General features: G+C 53.3%; 2 protein-coding genes across 5 annotated transcripts; one reads left to right on the forward strand and one right to left on the reverse strand.

Moving 5' to 3' along the window:
- Positions 1-6573: 6573 nt before the first annotated feature.
- Positions 6574-17896, forward strand: Mical1 (microtubule associated monooxygenase, calponin and LIM domain containing 1). Of its 3 annotated transcripts, none has more exons than XM_021648663.2 (25): positions 6574-6733; positions 8200-8504; positions 8596-8803; positions 9126-9230; positions 9557-9661; positions 10284-10439; positions 10979-11079; positions 11705-11962; positions 12185-12300; positions 12498-12624; positions 12802-12883; positions 13323-13467; positions 14222-14412; positions 14530-14615; positions 14746-14784; positions 15010-15093; positions 15208-15364; positions 15592-15668; positions 15838-16114; positions 16250-16362; positions 16612-16725; positions 16846-16939; positions 17123-17222; positions 17317-17390; positions 17658-17896. In XM_021648663.2, exons 2-25 carry the CDS (start codon positions 8247-8249, stop codon positions 17804-17806), a joined length of 3216 nt encoding a protein of 1071 aa, XP_021504338.1. In that variant the 5' UTR covers positions 6574-6733; positions 8200-8246; the 3' UTR covers positions 17807-17896. The 3 variants fall into 3 exon arrangements, with proteins under 3 accessions (XP_021504338.1, XP_021504336.1, XP_021504339.1); XM_021648661.2 differs by having other exon boundaries at positions 6575-6733; positions 15196-15364; XM_021648664.2 differs by lacking the exon at positions 10284-10439 and having other exon boundaries at positions 6575-6733; positions 15196-15364.
- Positions 17897-18062: 166 nt separating this feature from the next.
- Smpd2 (sphingomyelin phosphodiesterase 2) lies at positions 18063-21302 on the reverse strand. Of its 2 annotated transcripts, none has more exons than XM_060373379.1 (10): positions 20940-21302; positions 20355-20451; positions 20167-20243; positions 19811-19868; positions 19614-19703; positions 19325-19407; positions 19058-19190; positions 18863-18967; positions 18537-18690; positions 18063-18443 (listed from the first exon to the last, which is right to left on the reverse strand). In XM_060373379.1, the coding sequence occupies exons 1-10, from the start codon at positions 20987-20989 to the stop codon at positions 18079-18081; spliced, it is 1212 nt and encodes a 403-aa protein (XP_060229362.1). In that variant the 5' UTR covers positions 20990-21302; the 3' UTR covers positions 18063-18078. The 2 variants fall into 2 exon arrangements, with proteins under 2 accessions (XP_060229362.1, XP_021504327.1); XM_021648652.2 differs by having other exon boundaries at positions 19811-19904; positions 20940-21301.
- Positions 21303-21309: the final 7 nt, after the last annotated feature.

Below are 21309 nucleotides of genomic sequence, written 5' to 3' on the forward strand. Positions count from 1 at the left end.
CCCAGTTCCTTGGTTTATCTGGTCACATTAGAAGCTCTCCCGGGCTGTTTCTAGCGTGGGATCCAGCCCCAACCTTGGCTATAGCACCTGACCAACTGTCACGGGAGAATCAGGAGACAGTAATGGTTTCGTGCCCTGGATCCCTTTGTGTCCACAGTACGAGATCTGCCCCTTGAAGGAAACGCCTTTTTAACTCAGTGGCTCTCCAAAACTAACTTTTTAAAAAGGTTTCACATTTATGCTTGGGAGTGTCTTGCCAACGTACATGTCTGTGTGCCGTGTGTGCCTGGTGCTCTCAGAGATCAGAAGAGTGTCAGATCCCCTGGAACTGGAGTTACGGATGGTTGTGGCCACCGCGTGCGAGCTGGGAACTGACTGGGTCCTCTGTTAAGCAGGTGCTCTTAATTTTTAAGCCATAGGTCCAGTCTGAACTTCTGTACCCAAAGGAGCTTACTATGCAGGCATCATTCATAGGCTTACCCGGTGTTTCTTGAAATTTCCTGCCTCTGCTTTTTGTTTTCTCCGTATGGGTCTTCTGTTGGTAGAAGCTGTGAGGGACAGGTTATATGGTCAAGCTAGCTAGGTTCTCAGTATAGATACTTACATTCAGGTTTAAACTGAAATATTATCTGCCAAATAAGGAGTCTGCTATGGGCCAGAGGGAAGCTGAGTGTTCGGTCTTTGTCCCATTGTACTGCTTCTCAAAACTTGGCAATGCCATGGCACACGACAGTGGAACTGAAGGATGCTGGGGCAGGTCTGTCATCCCAGCATTCAGGAGGTAAAAGCAGGAAGATCAAGAATTCTGCCTCAGCTTTGGCTACATGCTGAGGAGGAGGCCAGCCTGGGCTACATGAGATCAGGTTTTTAAAAACAAAAGCAGGTGAGTAAAAAGAGAAGGCTGACATTAAAGGCATGGTGACACAGGCTAGCAGGAGGAGCTCTTGAGTTTGAGGCCAGCCTGGTCTACAGACTGTTAGAGGACAGCTAGGGGTTCACAGAAATCCTGTCTCAAAAAATCAAACCAAACAACCAGGATTCATAAGGTACCATGTGTTTGGAGGACGAGAGTCCCCTCTGGCCAAGGCATGTGCTCCTTTGCTAGAGCTGGCCCAGTCACCACTGCTTTTCCAATGGCGCAGATTTATTACCATTCTGGTCAGCAGTGTGACACGGTTGGTAGAGAGCTGATTTTTCTCTGAGGCCTCTTTCCTTGCTTGTTTTCTGTGTCTTCCATGTTCTTCCCTCTGTGTCCGGTCTTCCACCCTTCATAGAGACATCAGGCATGATGCATTACTCCCACACTAAAAACCGATTTGTAAGCAGCAGTTCTTTTTTTTTTTTTTTAAGATTTTTTTTTTCTAAAGATTCATTTATAATTTATACAGTATTCTGCCTGCATGTGTGCCTCAGGGCAGCAGAGGGCAGCAGATCTTACTATAGATGGTTGTGAGCCACCAACTGCTGAGCCATCTCTCCAGCCCCAAGCAGTAATTCTTGATTCCAGCTGCAGTCCTATTTGGAGGTAGTGGGGTTAAGGTATCAGCATAGATTTGGGAGGTGGGAGGGGACAAGGCACAATTTAGTACTAATTGGCTTCAGGCTGAGGAGAGACTGAGAACTAGGACACACCTGTATCCGGTAGGAAGCAAGTCCTGCTGCTGCTTCAGGACATTCCTATGAGGTAAGTATCCTTATTATCAGCAGGCCCATTTTGCAGATGAGAACAGTGAGGCCCAGAGAGATGATGTGTGACTCAAAGCCATGATGTGACCAGGCCAGAACTGCAGCCCAAGCCTTCCTGATCGCATTACACTGCATTGACAAAAATAGGTTGAGACTAAAAGAGGTCTGTGTCTGAAAGGTTGGCACAGAGTCAAAAACTTAAATAAATTCAGAGTTACAGTCTCTTACAGAAAGAGATCAGCTGTCACTTTAATAATACTAGTATTAACTTTTTGCTATTAATCAAAATTACCAAGTAGGTAAAATTACTCAGAAGGTGGACATGCCTTAACTACCTCTGTAAATTGGCATTTTTTTCTTCTTCTTTTTTCTATTTTCAAAGTAAAGTTATTTTGATTTGGAGGTTTTTTGTCTTGTTTTTTGCTTTTTTTTTGTTTTTAGGTATCGTTTGTTTGTTGTTTCTGAGACAGGGTTTCTCTGTGTAGCCTTGGCTCCCTGGACTCCCTTTGTAGAGCAGGCTGGCCTCAAACTAACAGAGGTCTGCTTGCCCCTGCCTCCCTGAGTACTGGGATTATAGGTATATGCCACCTTGCCAGGCCAGATAAGTATTAAGCTAAGTTTTTATCTTCAGTTTCTAAATTTCAGCCTAAATCCTCATGAAATCTAAGAAAACCCTTTGCCCTTGCTAACTAGGAATAAACTCTAAAACAAAATCTCCCTTACCTGCCTTGTGCAAGGAGGAAGGGCTGATCTCTGAGTGAAGCTGGTGTCTCTGTAATTACCTTGTTTCAAAGTCGTTAGGCATGACTTAGCAACAGGGACTTTAGTTAGCAGGTAATTCTCACCTGAAATGTCTCACATTAGACAAATTTTTAAACTAAAGCTCATTCAACCAGATTTCTGATAAAATGTAGGAGCTGGGCGTGTGGCGCATGCCTGGGATCCTAGCACTCTGGGAGGGAGGCAGAGGCAGGTGAATCTCTTGAGTTCAAGGCCAGCCTGCTCTACAAAGTGAGTCTAGGACAGCCAAGGTTACACGAAGAAACCCTAACTCAGCGGGAGGAGGTTGGATCTTGAACTATCAAGGACTTCTGGCTTTTGTTTTTTTTTTTTTTTTTTTTTGTTGTTGTTTTTGTTTTTTTTTAGTTTGGAGAGTAATAACTTTTTATAAAGTGCAGTGTGGGAAGAAGAAAAGAAATGTGCACACATAGGACAGAAATTTTGACTGGAGAGATGGCTCAGTGGTTAAGAGTATTGTCTGTTCTTCCAGAGGACATGGGTACAAGTCCCAGCACCCACGTGGCAGCTTAAAACTAATTCCAGTTCCAAGGAATCTGATACCTTCACACCAAAGCACATAAATAAAATTAATTATATTTTTACCTGGGTATGGTGGCTCATGCCTTTAATCCCAGCACTTGGGAGGCAGAAGTAGGCAGATCTTTATGAGGTCAAGGCCAGCCTGGTCTATAAAATAAGTCCAGGACAGCTAGGGCTGTTACATGGAGAAACCCTGTCTCGAACAAACAGAAACAAAAAAAGGGACATAAATCTTCTGTCCTGGAACATGGCTTTAATGTTTTGTTTTTTCTTTTTGTTTTGTTTTGGGTTTTGGTTTCTTTCAGACAGGGTTTCTCTGTGTAGCCTTGACTGTCCTAGACTCAATTTGCAGACCAGGCTGGCCTCAAACTCACAGCACTCCATCTGCCTCTGCCTCCCCAGGTGCTGAGATTACAGTTTTCCCATGATGTTCTGGATTAAACCAGGGCTTCTCTCCTTGTCAGGCAAGAACTCTTCCAACTGAGCTACACCCTCAACCCGGGTGTGATTCTCTTACTTACACTTGGTTTTTCCAGTCAGTGTTTCTCTGTGTAGCCTTGGCTGTCCTGGACTCACTTTTAGACCAGGCTGGCTTCAAACTCACAGTGATCTGCCTGCTTCTGCCTCCCTGAGTGCTGGGATTAAAGGCGTGTGCCACCACACCCAGCCGGGAGTGATTCTTAATGAGGCCCTGCACAGATACACACACACACTTGCACGCATACACACCTTCTGTCTCACAGGGCATCCTCTCACCAAGGTCTATCAGTTTTGCCTCAAGCTATCTTCTTATTCTGTCCTGTCCCTGTCCTCACTGTACGTTGTGTCCCTATGTCTAGACTCTGCCATGAGTTATAATTTCTAATTCCCCTACACAGCATCTTTCTTCAGTAGAAGGTTGTAATCCATCAAATTTCACTGCTGTCCCCTTAGCAACAAACAGAATGCCTCGATAAGTGGATAGAACGTATTATTTTAGTTATGGCTTAAACTCCTTCTGCAATTTCCCTCTGCACCTAGACTAAAATCTCCAACCCAGCTTCCTCTTGGGTCCTCCTTCTGCATTCTCACTTCCTACTTCCCACCCTGCCCCACTGCCTACCTACCTATTGACCAATACACTCCCAGCTGTTTTTTGTTTGTTTGCTTGTTTGTTTGTTTGTTTGTTTGTTTTGCCAGAGGGCCCAGGGGCAGCTGATTCCTCAGCCTGAAAAGTTGCCCTAGCTCACTATCTGACTCATAGCATTCAAGTCAAAATTAGGAGAGGCCCCTCCAGACCCTCTAGTCTTGATCAAGCCACCATCTCTAAAATTCATGACATGCTACTTGGTTCAATGTCTACTTTACACCAGGAACTGTGGCTCTCTGTGCTGTACTGACTCTAGGCTAGGCCGGCGAGAGCTGAAGATTCTGAGCTTCATATTGTAGCCAGATGTCTCCTGTAGTGTTAAGAGGCTTGTTTTCTGGCTCCACGCCCAGGAGATCAGGGGTTAGGAGGTGAGATAAGGAAGAAAGACAGAACAGGGTCTGGGCCACGCACAAAAAAAAAAAAAAAAAAAAAAAAAAAAAAAGAGGATCCTGTCCTTAGTGGTTTGGGACTTTTAACCTAAGAAGCTGCTGGTGCAATTTTTTCTGTAAGTGAGCCATTAGAATGGGTTTCTTTTAGAACGGAATTTTCATGTGTAGGTCATTTATTTTATTTGGTCCAATATAAACTAGTCAGTATGACTATGACAGCTACTATGCTAAGCTACTTTTAGCTCATATAAATGTGTAATTGTGGATCATAACTCAAGAATCTAACAAGAAAAAAAAAATCCTGTACATTTCTGAGGATCAGCAACACTGAATAATAAGAACTCAGGCCTGAAATCGGCTAAGGAAGTTGAGTCATTGAAATGCCTCCATTTAGAGATGAGAAGACTGAGATGTGGTGATTCCTAGTCACACTAGGCCTGGTACAGGAATCTGACCAGATCTTCTGGATTTGTGCTCCCCACAGCTCTGCTGCTCTGTGTGTCTTTAAGTAGCGTCAATGGCAACTCTAGGTCAGCAGGTTTTTTAAGAGTCGGGGAACTTGTTCTATGATCTTTTTAAAGACAGTCTTTATAATGTGTTGCTCACAGGGCCACATCACCCTGGAGAGCTGCAACTGAAAGTGTCTGAGGGAGGCCGGGCCTTTGTAAACAAGACAGTAGGTTGCTGGCGCCCATCTGCTAATGAAAGGGAAAGGAATGGTACTAAAAGCCTGCTAGCCCGTTTACAGTGGGCTCTTCAGAGCATCTTTACACTGTGTGTTTAAGTGTGGGTGTGGCTGACATTCTGCAAATTCGTTCCTAGCCAAATGAGGTCACACTCAAGAGCTCAAGTGGGCCCAGCTCAGAGGCTGCCCCCTGCTTCCTGAGTGGGACCTGGCTGAATTGTTGGCCTCTCCTGGCAGGGAGTTGGCATTTCCTCTTGCTTCTCTCTCTGCCTTCTTATCAGCTGCAGCTGGGAGTGCAGCTGGGATTGTTCAGGATTTACTGGGTATCCCAGTGTCTCTGGACAAAATGCAAAATGATTTACTCAAACACAAACATCAAAAGCCAGGCACTGGACCTCAGCTCTTTTTGGTCCCTGAACCTCAAGGAGAGGGATGTAGCAATTTCTTCCTAGGTTAAGCACCTCTGGTGTAGCAATTTTACTTCCTCATGATGCCAGACTCTATTTCTGTCACAAGGATTAATAGTGGTAGGCTGGAATCCAGAAGAGACGTGGGTTTGATAACAGTTATGCCACTGCTTGTTGAACCTGTGCGGTCCTGAAGCCTTTGACCTTCAGGTAACTTCTCAGTAAAATGGGTTCTGTCAACACTGTTTCAATAAATGAGAACTGCTGTTTTATTAACTAGCACTACTTGATTTTGGACAATTCCTTTCCCTTTGGCTACTGTTTCTTAATGGGGAATATCTAAAAATTTGAGTCCAAAGTTTTCTCTGCGTTGCCAGTTTCCTGAGTCTTCACTTTAGTTCTGAACCTTGAAGCTCTTCCACACACCCCTCCCATTCTGCCTTTCTTAGCTGAGCACACACACACACACACACACACACACACACCCCTCCCTCGTTCCCTTACTTTGTGTACCTGGCTGAAAGTGGCGGACCAGGACTTTAGGCTTTGTCCTTAGCCTGAGCCTTGGAAGCCAGCCGACCTGTCCCAGGAGAGATGGACCCCGCAACTGGATCCTCAGTGGTGCCGGGGCTGTAGATTTCTTGGTGGGAGAGGTGAAGAGAGCGCGTACATCTGGCGCCACCCTCGGACCCTGCCACTCCGACAAACTTCTTGCTGGACGCCAGCATGGCTTCCGCCGGCTCTTGGAAGTGGCCTACAGCTTGGTACCACCGGGGCGGACTCCGGCATGGCCACGGAGGTCCCTGCTCTCCCTGTCCTGGTGGGGCCAGACCGTCTGGAGGACCCCAGCAGTCCCAAGTCCAGGCAGAACCACGCCCTACAGCACCACCCTGCAGGCGTGGGCGGGGCCCAGGCTGTCCCGGGAGGACTGCACGGTAATGAGGTGCGGGCAAGCCTTCCGCTGTGCTCTGCGCTGGCGCTGCGGTCCGGACTCCTCGGAACTCCCCGGCTCCCGCCGCCCCGCATCTCTTGCTTCCCCTGTGCCACCCCTTCCTCCGCCCTAGCCCTAGGACACCCTTCCGCCAGGAAGCGGCTCTTCCAGCCCCAGAACCGCGGGGTAAGTAGTGCAGCGGTGCCAGCAGTGCGCGCTCCGGCCCGCTGGGCTGGGGGTGGGGAGCGCTTCCGGGGAAAGGGGTTGGTGCCGGCGAGGGAGCCACGCGTGGCTGGTTTGGCGGGTCCCCCTGCCGGCCCTCCCCGGATCAGCCGCTTTGTGCAGATTTTGCTGTCTGCGGTGTTGGGAGCGCCTCTCCCCTGCCGCCCAGGGTCCAGCTCTCCATCCCTTCGGACGCTCCACCCATGGCACATCCTTTGTGCTGGTATTTCCAAGCCGGGAACCTCTTTTAATTCCTTCAGCAGAGGACGCTTGTACCCCCAGGGACCCACTTCCGAGACTTCTGCCCTCTTTGAAGACTTAGCCGCTCTTGTCCTAGTGACCCACTGTAGGCAACCTTTGCCTTCTGCCGCGCGGGCAAAGGAGGGTCTGCTGGGGGATGAGAGAAAGGCCCTCGGGGATCAGCCCCCACTTTGACTCCCACCCTCCCAAGCCTCCTCCCCCGCACTGAGAGCAGCCCATCCCCCTAATGCTGTTCATCCCTTCCGGCCGCGGCGTGAGAAAGCCCTCCGAGAGCCCTCCAGCCGCGTGTGGGCTGGAGGGAAGGAAAGGGGTACAAAGAGAGGCCTTGTCTCTGTAGAGATTCCTAGGAGGGCACACACATGGCCCGTGGGAGTGAAGCTAGGGGTCGATTAGACGCGCGGGCCCTCCGTAGGGGCGAGCCCAGCTGCTGCCGCCCCCCCCTCCCTTCCCACAGCCCGTTCTGGAGCTCGAGACAAGATCGCAGGGGAAATGTTTTGACCACAGTGAGTCAGATGGTCTCGCGCCTCTGTCGCATCCTGAAGACAGTCGCGACCGTCTCAGGCTGTTTGTGAGAGTAGTTTGCTCGGAGGGAAGGGGAACCTACGCGGCCAGACTGTTGCCCCTAGTCAGGAGGCGAGCACGTGGAAAAGAACTTTGCCTCGGGTGAGAGGCACATCCCACACCCCAGCGTGGCGCTAGGCCCGCCAAAGGGCGCTGCCTTATAGGCCTTTGGGTGAAATGGGAGTGTGCCTGTCAAGCAGCTGCAGTTGCCTCGCAGTGTTAGTTCCTGATGTCTACAAGAAGAAAAACCTCCCACCCCACCCCCGGCAGCCCGCTGAGAAACTCCCCCACGTCCTACTTTCAGGACCTAGGGAACGCCCACTACAGTTCCCACACGGTGGCTGCCGAATCTCTGGACGGGAGGCTCCCAGAGCGTCCTTGTGCCCTGTGTACCCAGGACTACTGCCTTTTTCATCCCCAAATTTGGTGAATTTTACTCGATAAGAGATAGCTGCTGCCTCGGGGGCAGATCTTGGCGTGGGAAAGGACTGGAGCATAGCCAATCAGAGGTGGACCCTGAGTTCCCTTGTGACACCAGCCCGCCCTGCTGGCTCCTCCCACTTCCTTTTCCCTCCCTCCAGTCTCCCTTCCTTCTCTTCTTTCCACAGGCGCTGGGTTTTGCCCAGCTGCTCCTCTTGTCAGTGGGGGGCCCTGTATGGCTTCACCAACCCCCACCAACCCAGCACATAACCACTTTGAGAGCTTTGTACAGGCGCAGCTTTGCCAGGATGTGCTGAGCAGCTTTGAGGGGCTCTGTAGAGCCCTGGGAGTGGAGTCTGGCGGGGGATTACCCCAGTATCACAAGATCAAGGCCCAGCTCAACTACTGGAGTGCCAAGTCACTGTGGGCCAAGTTGGACAAGAGAGCAGGCCAGCCCGTGTACCAGCAAGGCCAAGCCTGTACCAACACCAAGGTAGATACATAGAGTCTGGGAGCTGGGTGAGCAGTAGGGGGGTGAGGAGGAGATAGGAGGCTACACACGCCTTCCCGTGTGTGTTTTGCAGTGCCTGGTGGTAGGTGCTGGGCCTTGTGGACTTCGGGCTGCCGTCGAGCTGGCGCTGTTAGGTGCCCGAGTGGTGCTTGTGGAGAAGCGTACCAAGTTCTCTCGACACAATGTGCTCCACCTCTGGCCCTTCACCATCCATGACCTTCGGGCACTTGGGGCCAAGAAGTTCTACGGGCGTTTCTGCACTGGTACCCTGGACCATATCAGTAAGAGCTTCATGGTGTCCCTTGGGTGGTGGATGGGTCTGAGACTAGAGTTGGGCCAATGGGAGACTTCAGGGCCAGCCAAGAGGCACAGTGAACACGAGTCACTTTAACCGGGTGACCTTTAAGACCAGGCTCGGACGTCTGTAAAACGGACAGTGATTTTTTTTATCATACTGTAACCCACTTGGCTTCCGAGCTCAGATGATATCAGGTGTGTTCAGGGTTGTGTGACCATAGATAGGTGCTGTGGTCTCTTAGAAACCTCTAGCTCTGAAAGCACACGCAGCAGGACAAGGCAAGGCAGCAGCTGTCTCACTTGCAGGCATCCGACAGCTTCAGCTGCTTCTGCTGAAGGTGGCGTTACTGTTGGGGGTGGAAATTCACTGGGGCATCACTTTCACCGGCCTGCAGCCCCCTCCCAGGAAAGGTAAGTACTTCTGTGCTCCTGGAAACCACTACCCACCAAAGAGAGATCTGTGCAGTTCTGGGTGGGGGGCAGCTGACTGCCTTTCCTGACAGCGAGGCTGCCCTAGCCTCAGACAGCATGCAAATGGGAAGAGCAGGATGGGAAGAGTGTGGCCTTCCTGGGCCTGTCTTCCTTGGCTGCTGAGAAGGTGTGCTCTATTAAACAGCCCCTCACCGCTTTCCAGACTGGAGTCCTTTACGAATTTGTTTTGTTTCTCTAGCCTGACCTGGGAGTGTAGGGCCCCTATGACCTCCACACCTTTGTGGCTCTCATACTCTCTGTCTCAGGGAGTGGCTGGCGTGCCCAGCTCCAGCCCAATCCCCCAGCTCAACTGGCCAACTATGAATTTGATGTCCTCATCTCGGCTGCAGGGGGTAAATTCATCCCTGAAGGTGAGTGATCTTTTTCTCTTGTTGATTATTAATATTTATTATTGAATTATCTTTTAGTTAAACAGCAGTTGTTCCTAAACCAGCTGTATACCCAAATCACCACACAGAGACTAGGATGTATTTAGTTAACCTAGAGCACAATGCTGGGCGATAATTACTCCATCCTGAACCTCCAGGCCCACATAGCTTCCTCCCATTCAGATTTCCCACATTATACTTGCTTTTAATCATATCTTAGTCCTGGTGGTTCCAAGTCCTTTCCTCTCTGATCTCTCTTCTCTGACTCCTCCCACTGGCTTCTTTCTCCTCCCCTCCGGACCAGGATGTCCCACCCTATTCTCCCCATAGCTCAGCACTGGCTGGTTGCTTTATTGGTAATACAGAGAACAAATGGTGGCATGTTTACACAAACTTGAGACAGGTGATGCTTAGAATAAGCATCACAAATGCAATGTCCAGATAGAATGAACAAGGTAAATTGTATACATTCCACAAGAACATTATACCAACACTCTTCCTTGTAGATAGATAGATAGATAGATAGATAGATAGATAGAAGCCAGCATCCTAGACTCCCCTGAGCCTTCCTAGAAATGTTATCCCCACCTCCCCCTACTGCTAGGCTTTACCATCCGAGAGATGCGTGGCAAACTGGCCATCGGCATCACAGCAAACTTTGTGAATGGGCGCACGGTGGAGGAGACACAGGTGCTGGAGATCAGTGGTGTAGCCCGGATCTACAACCAAAAATTCTTCCAGAGCCTGCTCAAAGCCACAGGTCAGGGCCCACCCTCAAAGGCCTTCCCTTCTCTTGCCTTACTATGGAATGTTTCCCACTTGCCTCTCAGGCCTCCCCTTGGTCCAAGGAACCCCACTTTTGTCCATCCCTGAGGTCTCACCAGGGACCAAGCAGCCATTCACTTGGTATGAAAGATCCTAGAACTGTCTCTTAAATGCCTGGGTGTTTCACGCTGTGCTCCTTCGTGCCGGAGTATAAGGCTGATGTACGCGGAAAGCGGAAGTGGCATTCCAGAGGATGCCATGTTTACTTTGGCTTTACACGGCTGCCATGCGGCCAAAGTGATACAGGCCTCCCAGCTGTCACTCCACCTGATTTCCCCTCTTTGCTCCTAACTGCCAAGCCTCCTGGGCCAAGACAGATGGCCCTCTGTGCTGCCAGATCTTGGTGTGGAACACTTCCTGCAGCCAAAGCTTTGGCTTCGGCTCGCAGAGGTCAGCCGTGGCATGGCCATTTAGAGGCAGTATCTGACGCGTCACTTGAAGGCTCAGCTCCTGTCCTCTGCTTTGTTCCCCCAGGCATTGATCTGGAGAACATTGTCTACTACAAGGATGATACCCACTACTTTGTGATGACAGCCAAGAAGCAGTGCCTGCTGCGGCTGGGCGTGCTGCGCCAGGTAGGAACTGGGCCCTCGGGGGAGGACGCTGTGCTGGACACAGTCTACCCCCGGATATGGACGGACCCATCCTCTCCTGCCTCTTCCACTGTGAAGCAGCATTTGGTGCCCTGAATGTATGTGGTAGTAGGAATCCTAGTCTGGGCTAAACTTACAGATGTGGTACCTACTGTGAGCTCCAAAACAGGAGGTGTTTTTGTCTCTTTTCCTCTCGCTGGGTGTTAGTTCTCAGGATGGAGCCTGATGAGTAGTTAAGCACCTAATATGTGTGCACTGCGTGGATGAAATAGCTGGATACCTTCCTTCTGTGTACTAAGTGCTATGCTAAGAGCTTGCACAAGTACCTTGCAAGTCGTGTATAGGACAAAGTCTAGGACAGCAGTGACACTGGGCTTCCTGGCAGAGCAGGACTCAGGACCCTCCGCAGCAGGGACAGTGTTGAGGTAGGGACTTGCGTACGGGAGGCAGGCTCCTGGGACTCTATGCCCAGCCCAGCTTTCAGCGCCCCCCCAGGCCTCAGCATGTGTACCTTCTATACCAGGGATGAGTCATCTGTAAAATGATGTGTGGCGCTGGGCACGTGGCTGTCCTCAGAGGCCTCACCTTCTGCTCTCTTGGCATGTAGGACCTGCCGGAGACCGATCAGCTGCTGGGCAGTGCCAATGTGGTCCCCGAGGCTCTGCAGCGCTTTGCCAGGGCGGCTGCTGACTTTGCCACACACGGCAAGCTTGGGAAGCTAGAGTTTGCTCAGGATGCACGTGGGCGGCCCGATGTGGCAGCCTTTGACTTCACCAGCATGATGCGGGCAGAGAGTTCTTCTCGCGTGCAGGAAAAGCATGGTGCCCGCCTGCTGCTGGGGCTGGTAGGGGACTGCCTGGTGGAGGTGAGCATTTCAGGAGGCATGTGGGTCCCACGGTTCCAGAGGAAGCTCTCTTATTGGGGTGGGGTGTAAAGTCCGATTGTTATGGGAGGAGCGTAGGGGCTGCTCTGTGAGGGTAAAAGCTGTCTGAGGTGGAAAAGAGCCTTCCCTTATCGAAGACCTCTGGACTTGGGACATACCCATTGGATTCTCATTGAGTACTTCCCTGTTCTTCATACCCCGCAGCCCTTCTGGCCTCTGGGCACTGGAGTGGCCCGGGGCTTCTTGGCAGCCTTCGATGCAGCCTGGATGGTGAAACGGTGGGCAGAGGGTGCCGAACCCCTGGAGGTGTTGGCTGAACGGTGAGACCTGGGTTCGCACACTAGTTAGCGCAGGCAGGGCAGGCATGATTTGGGACAAGGGTCAGGAAGAGCGGGCAGGAGATGTGAAGGAATGGATGGAGGCGTGGGACAGCATGAGAGGCCCGGCAGCTGTTGAGGGGTGGGTGCTGACAGCGCCCCCTCCTGTCTGTGCCACTGCCTTTCACCACCACCAATAGTGAGAGCTTGTACCAGCTTCTGTCACAAACATCCCCTGAGAATATGCATCGAAATGCAGCCCAGTATGGGTTGGACCCTGCCACCCGATACCCCAACCTGAATCTCCGGGCTGTAACCCCCAAGCAGGTCAGACTCTACCCCTGCCCTCCTGCCCATGTCTCCAGATCAACTCCTCCTTCCATGCCAGTCCTTCCCTACTCAGTTGGGGTCAGTCCTACCACAGGCAGGCTCCTCCCCAAGGGCTGGGGGGTGGGAGGAGAGGGCACGCTTAGCTGCCTTGAGACTGAGAGAAAGCTGCCTCAGGTGCAAGACCTGTATGACGTGATGGACAAGGAGCATGTGCAGAGGAGGAGTGACAAGACAGATTCAGGGAAGACAAGCGCAGGTGAGCAGGCCTGCCTTCCACCGGCCATCGAGGCGCTGTAGCAGTCGGCGTGCTACAGTGCTGGGACAGAGCCCTGCACTGGGAAGTTGGTTTGGTAGCTGCTTTGGGGTTCAGTGGGGGTGGGGTAGCAGGGCCACAGAGCAGCAGCTGTGTGGCAGTGATGGAAGCATGGTCGGTGCTGAACAGCCACAGCTGTGCTATGCTGTTCTCCCAAGCCGTCCCTGCAGCAGTGGGTATAAACCCAGCCACCTGTTCCTGAGCCTCCGAGCTCCCCTGGCCCTGTTTATGCCCTGCTTTTTATGTGGCTATAGTGGTCGCTCTTTGTTGCCCAACTGTATGTCAAGAAGGGCATACTGGGCACTGCTGGGCCTGAGCATCAGCTCTTGCACATGCAGCAGCAGGCGTGAGCCTTAGGTACAGCACGGCTCTGCTCTCCCAGGGTCAGCAGGCACCCAGGAACTCCTGCACTGGTGTCAGGAGCAGACAGCGGGGTTTCCTGGAGTCCACATCACCGACTTTTCCTCCTCGTGGGCTGACGGGCTAGCTCTGTGCGCCCTGGTGCACCGCCTACAGCCTGGCCTGCTGTGAGTTGCGCCTCTCCCCATGCCCAGCTCTCCCTTCCCTCTGCTGCCTGGTAAGCTCTGTGCAGGAGCTGGCAGCCCCGGGAGTCCCACCTGACATGCCACCTCCCTAGAGGCTCTGCCCATCAGCCTGGAAGGGTTTTAAAGAAGTCAGAAGCTGTGGAACCCTGGGGTTGGAGTGCAATGCCGGAGCACGCTTGCTTAGCATGAGTGAAATCCCCACTTTAATCCAGCACACACACAAACACAGAGAGAGAGAGACAGAAAGACAGACAGACAGACACTACTGCAGGGTATGGTGACATGCAGCTATAGTCAAAGCACTTGGGAAGCAGAAGCAGGAGGATCACTGTAAACCTGAAGGCAACCTTAGCTACAGGGAACCAGTCCAGACCTCCTAGAATCCCCACTCATCCTCCCCACTCAACTCCCTTCCCCAGCCAGGCCATCCCTGCTGCTCCTGGGGGGATGGGAGGGGAAGTGTGTCAGTCCTACCAAGAGGGCCTGTCCCTATGAGCTAAAGGGGCTGTGTTAGGTATGTATGTGTGACATGTGGCCAGGGAGCCTGGGGGGGGGGGAGCGCTACACCAAAATGACACAGTGGTAGCTAACCACCAGCAAACCAGCCTTCATGCCCTTGCCCCCATCCCCCATCCTTTGCTGTTTCTTGTCTCCTGCTGGTCTTAACTTCCCTCCCTGTCTCCTTTGATGGAGCAAGGTTCAGTTTCTCACTGGCATCCCGTCTGATGCCCCACAGGGAACCGTCAGAGCTGCAGGGCATGGGAGCTCTCGAAGCCACTTCCTGGGCACTGAAGGTGGCAGAACACGAGCTGGGCATCACGCCAGTGTTGTCTGCACAGGCAGTAGTGGCAGGCAGTGACCCGCTGGGCCTCATCGCCTACCTCAGCCACTTCCACAGTGCTTTCAAGAGCGTGCCCCAGCGCTCAGGTGAATGGGAGGGTAGGTGGGCAGGAGAGGGAGGAGGAGGAGGGGAGGAGGTGCCACCTGAGGGTGGAGGGAGGCTACATAAAGGTTACAGTGCTAACAGTTGGCCTCTGCCTGCAGGCCTTGTCAGCCAGACTTCTGGAACCTCCAGTGCTATCCTTTTCCTTGGCAAACTCCAGAGGACCCTACAACGGACCCGGGCCAAGGTGAGGAGCCTAGGCAGGGTTGAGGCAGGAGAGAGGGTGTCCAGTGTTCCCGGCATGATGGGGACTACAATCTAGGTAAGGGGTGAGAGCTGGGCTCGGGTTATGTTCACAGTCATTGAACTTGTTGCAGGACCATGGGGAGGAAGCTGGTGACAAGCCTTCCTTGCCGGTAAATGCAGACCCAGGGGAGGGTAGGCCAGTACTGTTTCTCTGCTCCCTCCCATCTCTCTGCTCTGTCCTGTATTCCCCCCGCCTCCCCCCCGCCCCCCCCCCGTTGCCAGTTCTACAGCCCTGATCCTGTCTCCCTGTCTAGCCTTACTCCCTTCCCTGCCAGCCCTTCCTTTCTGTACACACCCACTCCCCTGCTCACACTACCTGAGAATGACCTCCTTAGGTAGAGGCTGAGACTCCATGTACTGAGGAGACACCCCTCTCTGAGCCCAGCGCAGCCCCGGCACTGCCACCCGAACACCAGCAGGTAAAGTCCAGGGCCCTGCAGACCTAAAAGGCTAGAAAGGGGCTCCAGGGGAATGGGAGACCTTGGCAGTTGGCTTTGGATCCAGCTGATCCTATATCCTAGGGGTCTGTGCAGGCGGGGGCAGAGGACCTCTGTGAACGCTGCGGGAAACGCCTCTATCTACTGGAACGCTTCTGTGTGGACGGCCATTTCTTCCACCGGAGCTGCTTCTGCTGCCACACCTGCGAGGCCACGCTGTGGCCAGGTGGCTACGGGCAACACCTAGAAGATGGTAAGTGGGCCTGGGCGATGCTACAGGGACTTGGGGCTTGGCAGTTTCTTGGGGACATAGAGCTTGGGGGAGGGAGAGGAGGCTGGGCGATGGGTACACACAGTCTCTCAGACCCCTCCAAAGCGTTAGGCGTGGAGTCCTGAGGAATCCGCTAAGCCAGTCTTTCGGCCTCCATCTTCCCTCTGAGTGTCTGGACAGTGGGCTGAGGCCTAACCTACCCTTCCCAGGTTTTTTCTACTGTCTCCAACACCTACCCCAGGATGACCAAAAGGAGGCTGACAGCAACGGAAGTCTAGAGAGCCAGGTTAAAACTAAACAAATAAAACTGTGTGTGATGGGATGTGGGAAGAGGCAGGCCTCCCCAGGTCAGTGGACTTCGCTGTCCTCCACTGAAGGATACTTGCATCCAGAGCACTGCCTGACAGTGTCCACTAGATGGGGTCCATGAGCTGACCGTAAGGTGGCTTTTCCAGGATCTCCCTATATCAGATGACAACAGCATACAGCCTGGCCCCTCCACTCCTGCACCTCCCATGGAGAGGGTCAGCTCGGTCCCAAGCCCCAGCCAGCCTGCCCGTCGGATGATCCGCCTCTCCAGCTTAGAACGCCTGCAGCTGCCCTCCCTGGACTTCATCCTGGACTCAGGAGTGGAGCCTCCTGCCAAGCCCCCACGGAGCTGCAGGGCCTTGGCCCAACAGGCTCTGGAGAAAAGCTTTGTTGGCTGGGGTGTTCCAGTCCAAGCACCAGAAAGTAGGTGCCCTTCCGATGTGCTCATCTGGGAGGCTGTGGGGAGGAGGGGTACTAGGACTTCTGCCACAGGGATTCTGGAAAGTCGAACCAGAGCTCACTGGACTCCCAAGCCATACCTCCCTCTCCTCTGCTCAGTTCCTGAGGCCACAGAGAAGGCTGAAGAGAGTCCCCCTCCCAGTGAGGAGGAGGAAGAAGAGGAGGAAGAGGAGGCAGAGGAAGAAGTACCTTTGGAGCCACACTTGGAGCAGGTAGGTGGCAGGAAGCCAGCTGTCTTCTTTGTCTCCGCCAGATACTTTGTGCCCCGGCCACAGAAGCACCAATAGCCTGCACACTCCGCTCAGAATGTCTTTTCACCTGGTGTCACTGACTTGCCTCTAAGTCTTTATCTCGTTTACCACAGTTGTACCCATTTCCATCTCAGTTTTTCACCCTTCCAGTTTCCTCCATTCCTAACCAGGGGCCAGACCTCCCTGCTGACAGGCCCTACCCTCCCACAGACTCTGCTGACCTTGGCCAAGAACTCAGGCACTATGACTAAGTATCCGACCTGGTGCCGAACCCTCATGCGCCGTGCCAAAGAGGAGGAGATGAAGAGGTTTTGCAAGGCCCAGGTGAGCCCCAGGCAAGCCCCAGGCACCAGCGCTCTGACGGGGTCAGAGTTGGCTGAGCTCAGAGCACCTCCAGTGCCCCCTTCTTGAGCAATCCAGGGCGTCCTGTCTTATAACCTGCAGGCCATCCAGCGAAGACTAAATGAGATTGAGGCCGCCGTGAGAGAGCTAGAGACCGAAGGCAAGAGGGTGGAGCTGGCCTTGAGGAGACAGAGCAGTGAGTAAAGATGGGGGAGGTGACGTGCTACCTTCATCTGTCTGGCTCCTTGGTACCATGTTCAGCCCTCAGCCATCCCTGGGGGGCCCAACAGATATGCCCCACAGCCAGCCCCCTGTAACAGCCTGATTTCCCCTGGATCCTGTCACCCTGTGACCACTTCCATTCTCTTTTTCTGGTCAGGCTCTCCAGAGGAGCAAAAGAAACTCTGGCTAGAACAGCTGCTACAGCTCATTCAGCAGAGAAACAGCCTCGTGACTGAAGAGGCTGAGCTCATGATCACGTAAGGCCAAGGGTGGCGATGTGGTATGGAAGCCAGGTCCAGTCCCTGGGAGTACCCTGTCTAGCTGTGCTTCTGCCGTTTCTGCTCTCCACAGGGTGCGGGAGATGGACCTGGAAGAGAAGCAGAGGCAGCTGGACCAGGAGTTGCGGGGCTACATGAATCGGGAAGGTCTGTGGGCTAGCTCATGACCTTGAATACTGACCAAGTAACACAGTCCTCTGGCCTATGTCCTGCCGAGACTCCCAAGCCTCCACTGTCCCTCCTATCCAGCCTGCACAACTGGGCTTCTGTGCAGTATTTCCTTTAACATGAGTGCTAGTGCTAACAAAAACCACTGTGGCAAACCTGGAAACAACACAGGCTGTGTTAGCTTGATCTTCTCTTCAGGACCCCTGCCCAGGTCTCTGTTCTCTAAGCCTCATCTTCTCCCTTCAGAAACCATGAAGACAGAGGCTGATCGTAAGTCTGAGAACCAGGTCCTCAGGGAGCTGTTGGATGTGGTGAACCAGCGGGATGCCCTCATCCGCTTCCAGGAAGAGCGAAGGCTCAGTGAGATGAGTTTAGGGACAGGGGCCCAGGGATAGAAGATGCTCAGCTGCTTCCCTGCCCTCTAAGCAAGACACCATCGAAGGGCTGCGCCTTTGCTGTTTACAATAAAAGTGTTATGGCCATGAGCAGGGTTTATGCTTTGTGCAGCTGGGAGGTGGGAATGTGCAAGAACGATGAGCCAATGCCCTAAAGTCCCCACGGCAGTGAGCCCGCTGACCCTCAGGTCCTATCCCACAGCTGACCCTCAGTTCCTATCGCCGCCTCTGCAAGGAAAAGGAAATAACACGTAGAGAGTGTTAAGTAAGTTTTATTGTTCTTCAGCTCTGTCTCCCTCCTGCTGCTCTGAGCCTAGCACCTGGGTCTCCTTTTCCCTTCTCAGAACATGCTGGAGTTCAGCCTGGGCCCGACATAAGCCTTTGGCCTCATGCATGTGAAAGAGGTAGACCGTGCCAGCCCCCAGCACCAGTCCCGCACTGGGTGTCCAGAGCAGTATGGCCGCCTCTCTGGCCTCTTCTCCTGCAGCCAGGACGCAGAGCAACACCAGGAGGGACAAGCCACAAACAGTCACATAGCCGGCGAACGCAGCCCGCCGGCGGGCTTGAGCCATGCCTAGCCCCAGCTCTGTCCACGCCTCCCTCAGCGCACTGATCAGTGCTGACCTTTCACGGGGTCCTAGAACAAGGGAGAACAGTAGAGCAGGGGAGGGTCAGGGTGGAGGCTGGGGCTGTCTCGAAGAAGAAAGGGCTTAGGGGAGGACTGACTCACCGTGGGCAGGACAGGGGTCTTCTTGAGGAGGGCCATGCTTCACATGCAAAGTAGCCATGAGGGCTTCGTGGTCAGAGAACGGGGTGCCGTTGTGGGGGTCACAGCCTGTAGTGGTTTTCAGAGTCTTACAGTAGATGTGGAACCCAGAAACGGCCTAGGAAGAGTGAGAACACAGAGAAGCTTATAGTCTCCCAGAGAACCAGCCAACACTATCCCATTCTGCAGCCACTGGTGGCCCAAGACTCCATCAGCTGATCTAAAGATCAACATGGGCTGGGGACAGAGGAAGAGAACAGAGAAAAGCATGCTGGGGAAAAGAACCTGACCTTGTAGAGCACATAGTCAATGCGGATGCCAGACGGAAATGGTCCCAGGTCCTGTTGGCTGACATAGCAGTTCCTGGGTACCATGGTACAGCCATCTTCAGAGCCCTGGGGAAACAGGTGGCTGGGACACTGAGAGGCGGGGAGGTCCAAAGAAGTGTGGGTATGGGTGGGGAACCATCAGGCAGGAGCTCTCACCTTAAAGTCCTGAGTCTCAACATAGGCGTCACGAAGCCCTGTCCACTCTCTCAGCAGGCGGCAGCCCAGGTCTTTGGGGTGCATGTTGAGGTCCCCACACAACAGAACCACATCTGCATTCTTGGATGTGTGGCTGGGGCGGGGCAGGGTGGCAAGGAAGAAATTCTTCCCTTACTCTTTGCCCTCTCGATGAAACCTGCTGCCCCACTAAGGCCACCCCACGCCAGTCCCTGCTCCACAGCCCCTGTCAAGCCCAGGCTCACACACTGGATGAACTGGGCCAGTTCCCAAGCTTGGGTCACACGGTGAGTTAGGTAGATGTCCTTCTGCCGACTGTACTCAGCATGTAGCTAAAGAGGAACAGGTGACATTTCAGGTAAGATTACGAGCCCCAGGGGTTGTCTAAGTCACTTGGCATGGAGTTTGGCACAGAACGGGTGAACCTTGCCCACTGCTGCCTTCTGATCTCATGCCTCACCCCCAGGCAGCAGAGGCAGGCTCCTCCCTACCGCAGCACTGGGCGGCCTGTCCCAGGGTCTAAGCCAGCTTCACTCACATGGGTCACGTAGGTATTGAGCACCACTCCACCCAGCTGGAGCACCAGCAGCCCCACGGCCTTCCCGCAGAACCAGTCTCCATGATAGAACTGCAGGCAAGAGAAGACAGGAACTCAGGGCACTGCCAGCCTCCTGCCGAGGCCCCCGGGAGGGCTGCATCTAGCTTGTTCTAGCAGGGAGACGGGAGAGACCTTACCATGTAGGGATAGCCATTGAGGGTATAGACGTGCTGGGTAATTTCCTGGATTTGGTGTCTGGAGAACACACAGAGGCCACTGCCAATGATTCCGCTGAAAACCAAGTCTTGCTTAATAACTAGAAAAGCCAGGAGGGGAATACCCAGGCCTCTTCTCCTCCCTTGTCACCCAGCTTCGATCAGCAACTTTTCTCTCTAATGCTAAGATCGGCCCCAGAACAAAGCTTAAGACAGCAGCCCTTGCAAGAAAATGCAGAACGGCCTGCTGTTCTCACACCCAAAGGAAGAGGGTCGAAGGTGCGCACAAGAATATCAGAGCGAGGAGAACTTCCTGGTCTGAGGATGCAGCTCTTCACCTTCTGAAGTAGTGTGCATCGGGGTAGGTGAGCGAGAGTTTCTGCCTTAAGTACTGGAAGTCCTGCTCACTCCACACCTGAGGGAGAAGGCGAGGAAGGACACTTGCTTGAACTTCATCCCAGGCAGAAGATTCCTCCTGCGCCCCCTGCTGCCTTCCTCCGGCCTAGCCTGCCGTACAACACCTCACCTCCTCCAGTAGAGCCAGGTCGAAGCTTTCCAAGTTCAGGAAGTCTCCCAAGCGCTTCAGGCGGTCGGCCCTATGCTTGCTCAGGTAGGGGATGTCCCTACCAAAAAAAAAAAAAAAAAAAAAGGTGGGTGTGCTGGGGTGGGGGTGAGAGAGGATGGATTGACCGCTCAGCGGTTTAATTCCCAGCACCCAGCTGGCAGCTCACAGCTTGTCTTTAACTCCAGTTCCAGGGAATCTGGCACCTTCACATATAAGTGCAGGCAAAACACCAATGCACAAATATATATATATATATATATATATATATATATATATATATATATATATATATATATATTTTTTTTTTTTTTTTTTTTTTTTTTAAGAGAGAGAAGGGACAGGCTTGGGGAGGCGACTGCTGCCACCATCTCGGCTCTGGCTGCCACCACCCAAGCTCTGGCCAGGCTCTAGGCGATGTGGACTTCGGAGGTTCGGGAAGGGCAGGGTCGTGGCTCGGCTGAAGAAGGCCTGCTTCCTTCGTAGGCATGTGCGAGTGTGGACAGGAAGGTGGCCCCGAGGCCGCCGCCTACGCCCGGGCACACTTACCAGCAGTTGAGGTTGAAAACCCTCAGCCGCACAGAAAAGTTGGGCTTCATGACAGAGGTGCTTCGGGGCCCGGGCGGCGATGATGATGACGCGCGCAGGTGGCCGGCTCTGTCCCGCGCTGCACGGTCCCGGGAACCGGAGCTGGGGGGGGGGGGCGACTCCCGCGTTACCGGGACAACAGGCCAACCCAGAAAGGAGGTCGTCTGCAAATCCCGGGGGAGCTGCGCGAGGCCGCCGGCGGTCCCGGAACGAATTCCGGGTGGACCGCTCCAGGGTGTTCGATCTCTCGGCGGGTTCTCGGCACCGCGGCCTAGGGGTTCCACGCTTGGCCCTGGCCGGGCTTCACCAGCAACAGGCTCAAAGTTGATGC

The sequence above is a fragment of the Meriones unguiculatus genome, chromosome 20 (genome assembly GCF_030254825.1).
Source record: "Meriones unguiculatus strain TT.TT164.6M chromosome 20, Bangor_MerUng_6.1, whole genome shotgun sequence".
NCBI classification, from domain to species: domain Eukaryota; kingdom Metazoa; phylum Chordata; class Mammalia; order Rodentia; family Muridae; genus Meriones; species Meriones unguiculatus.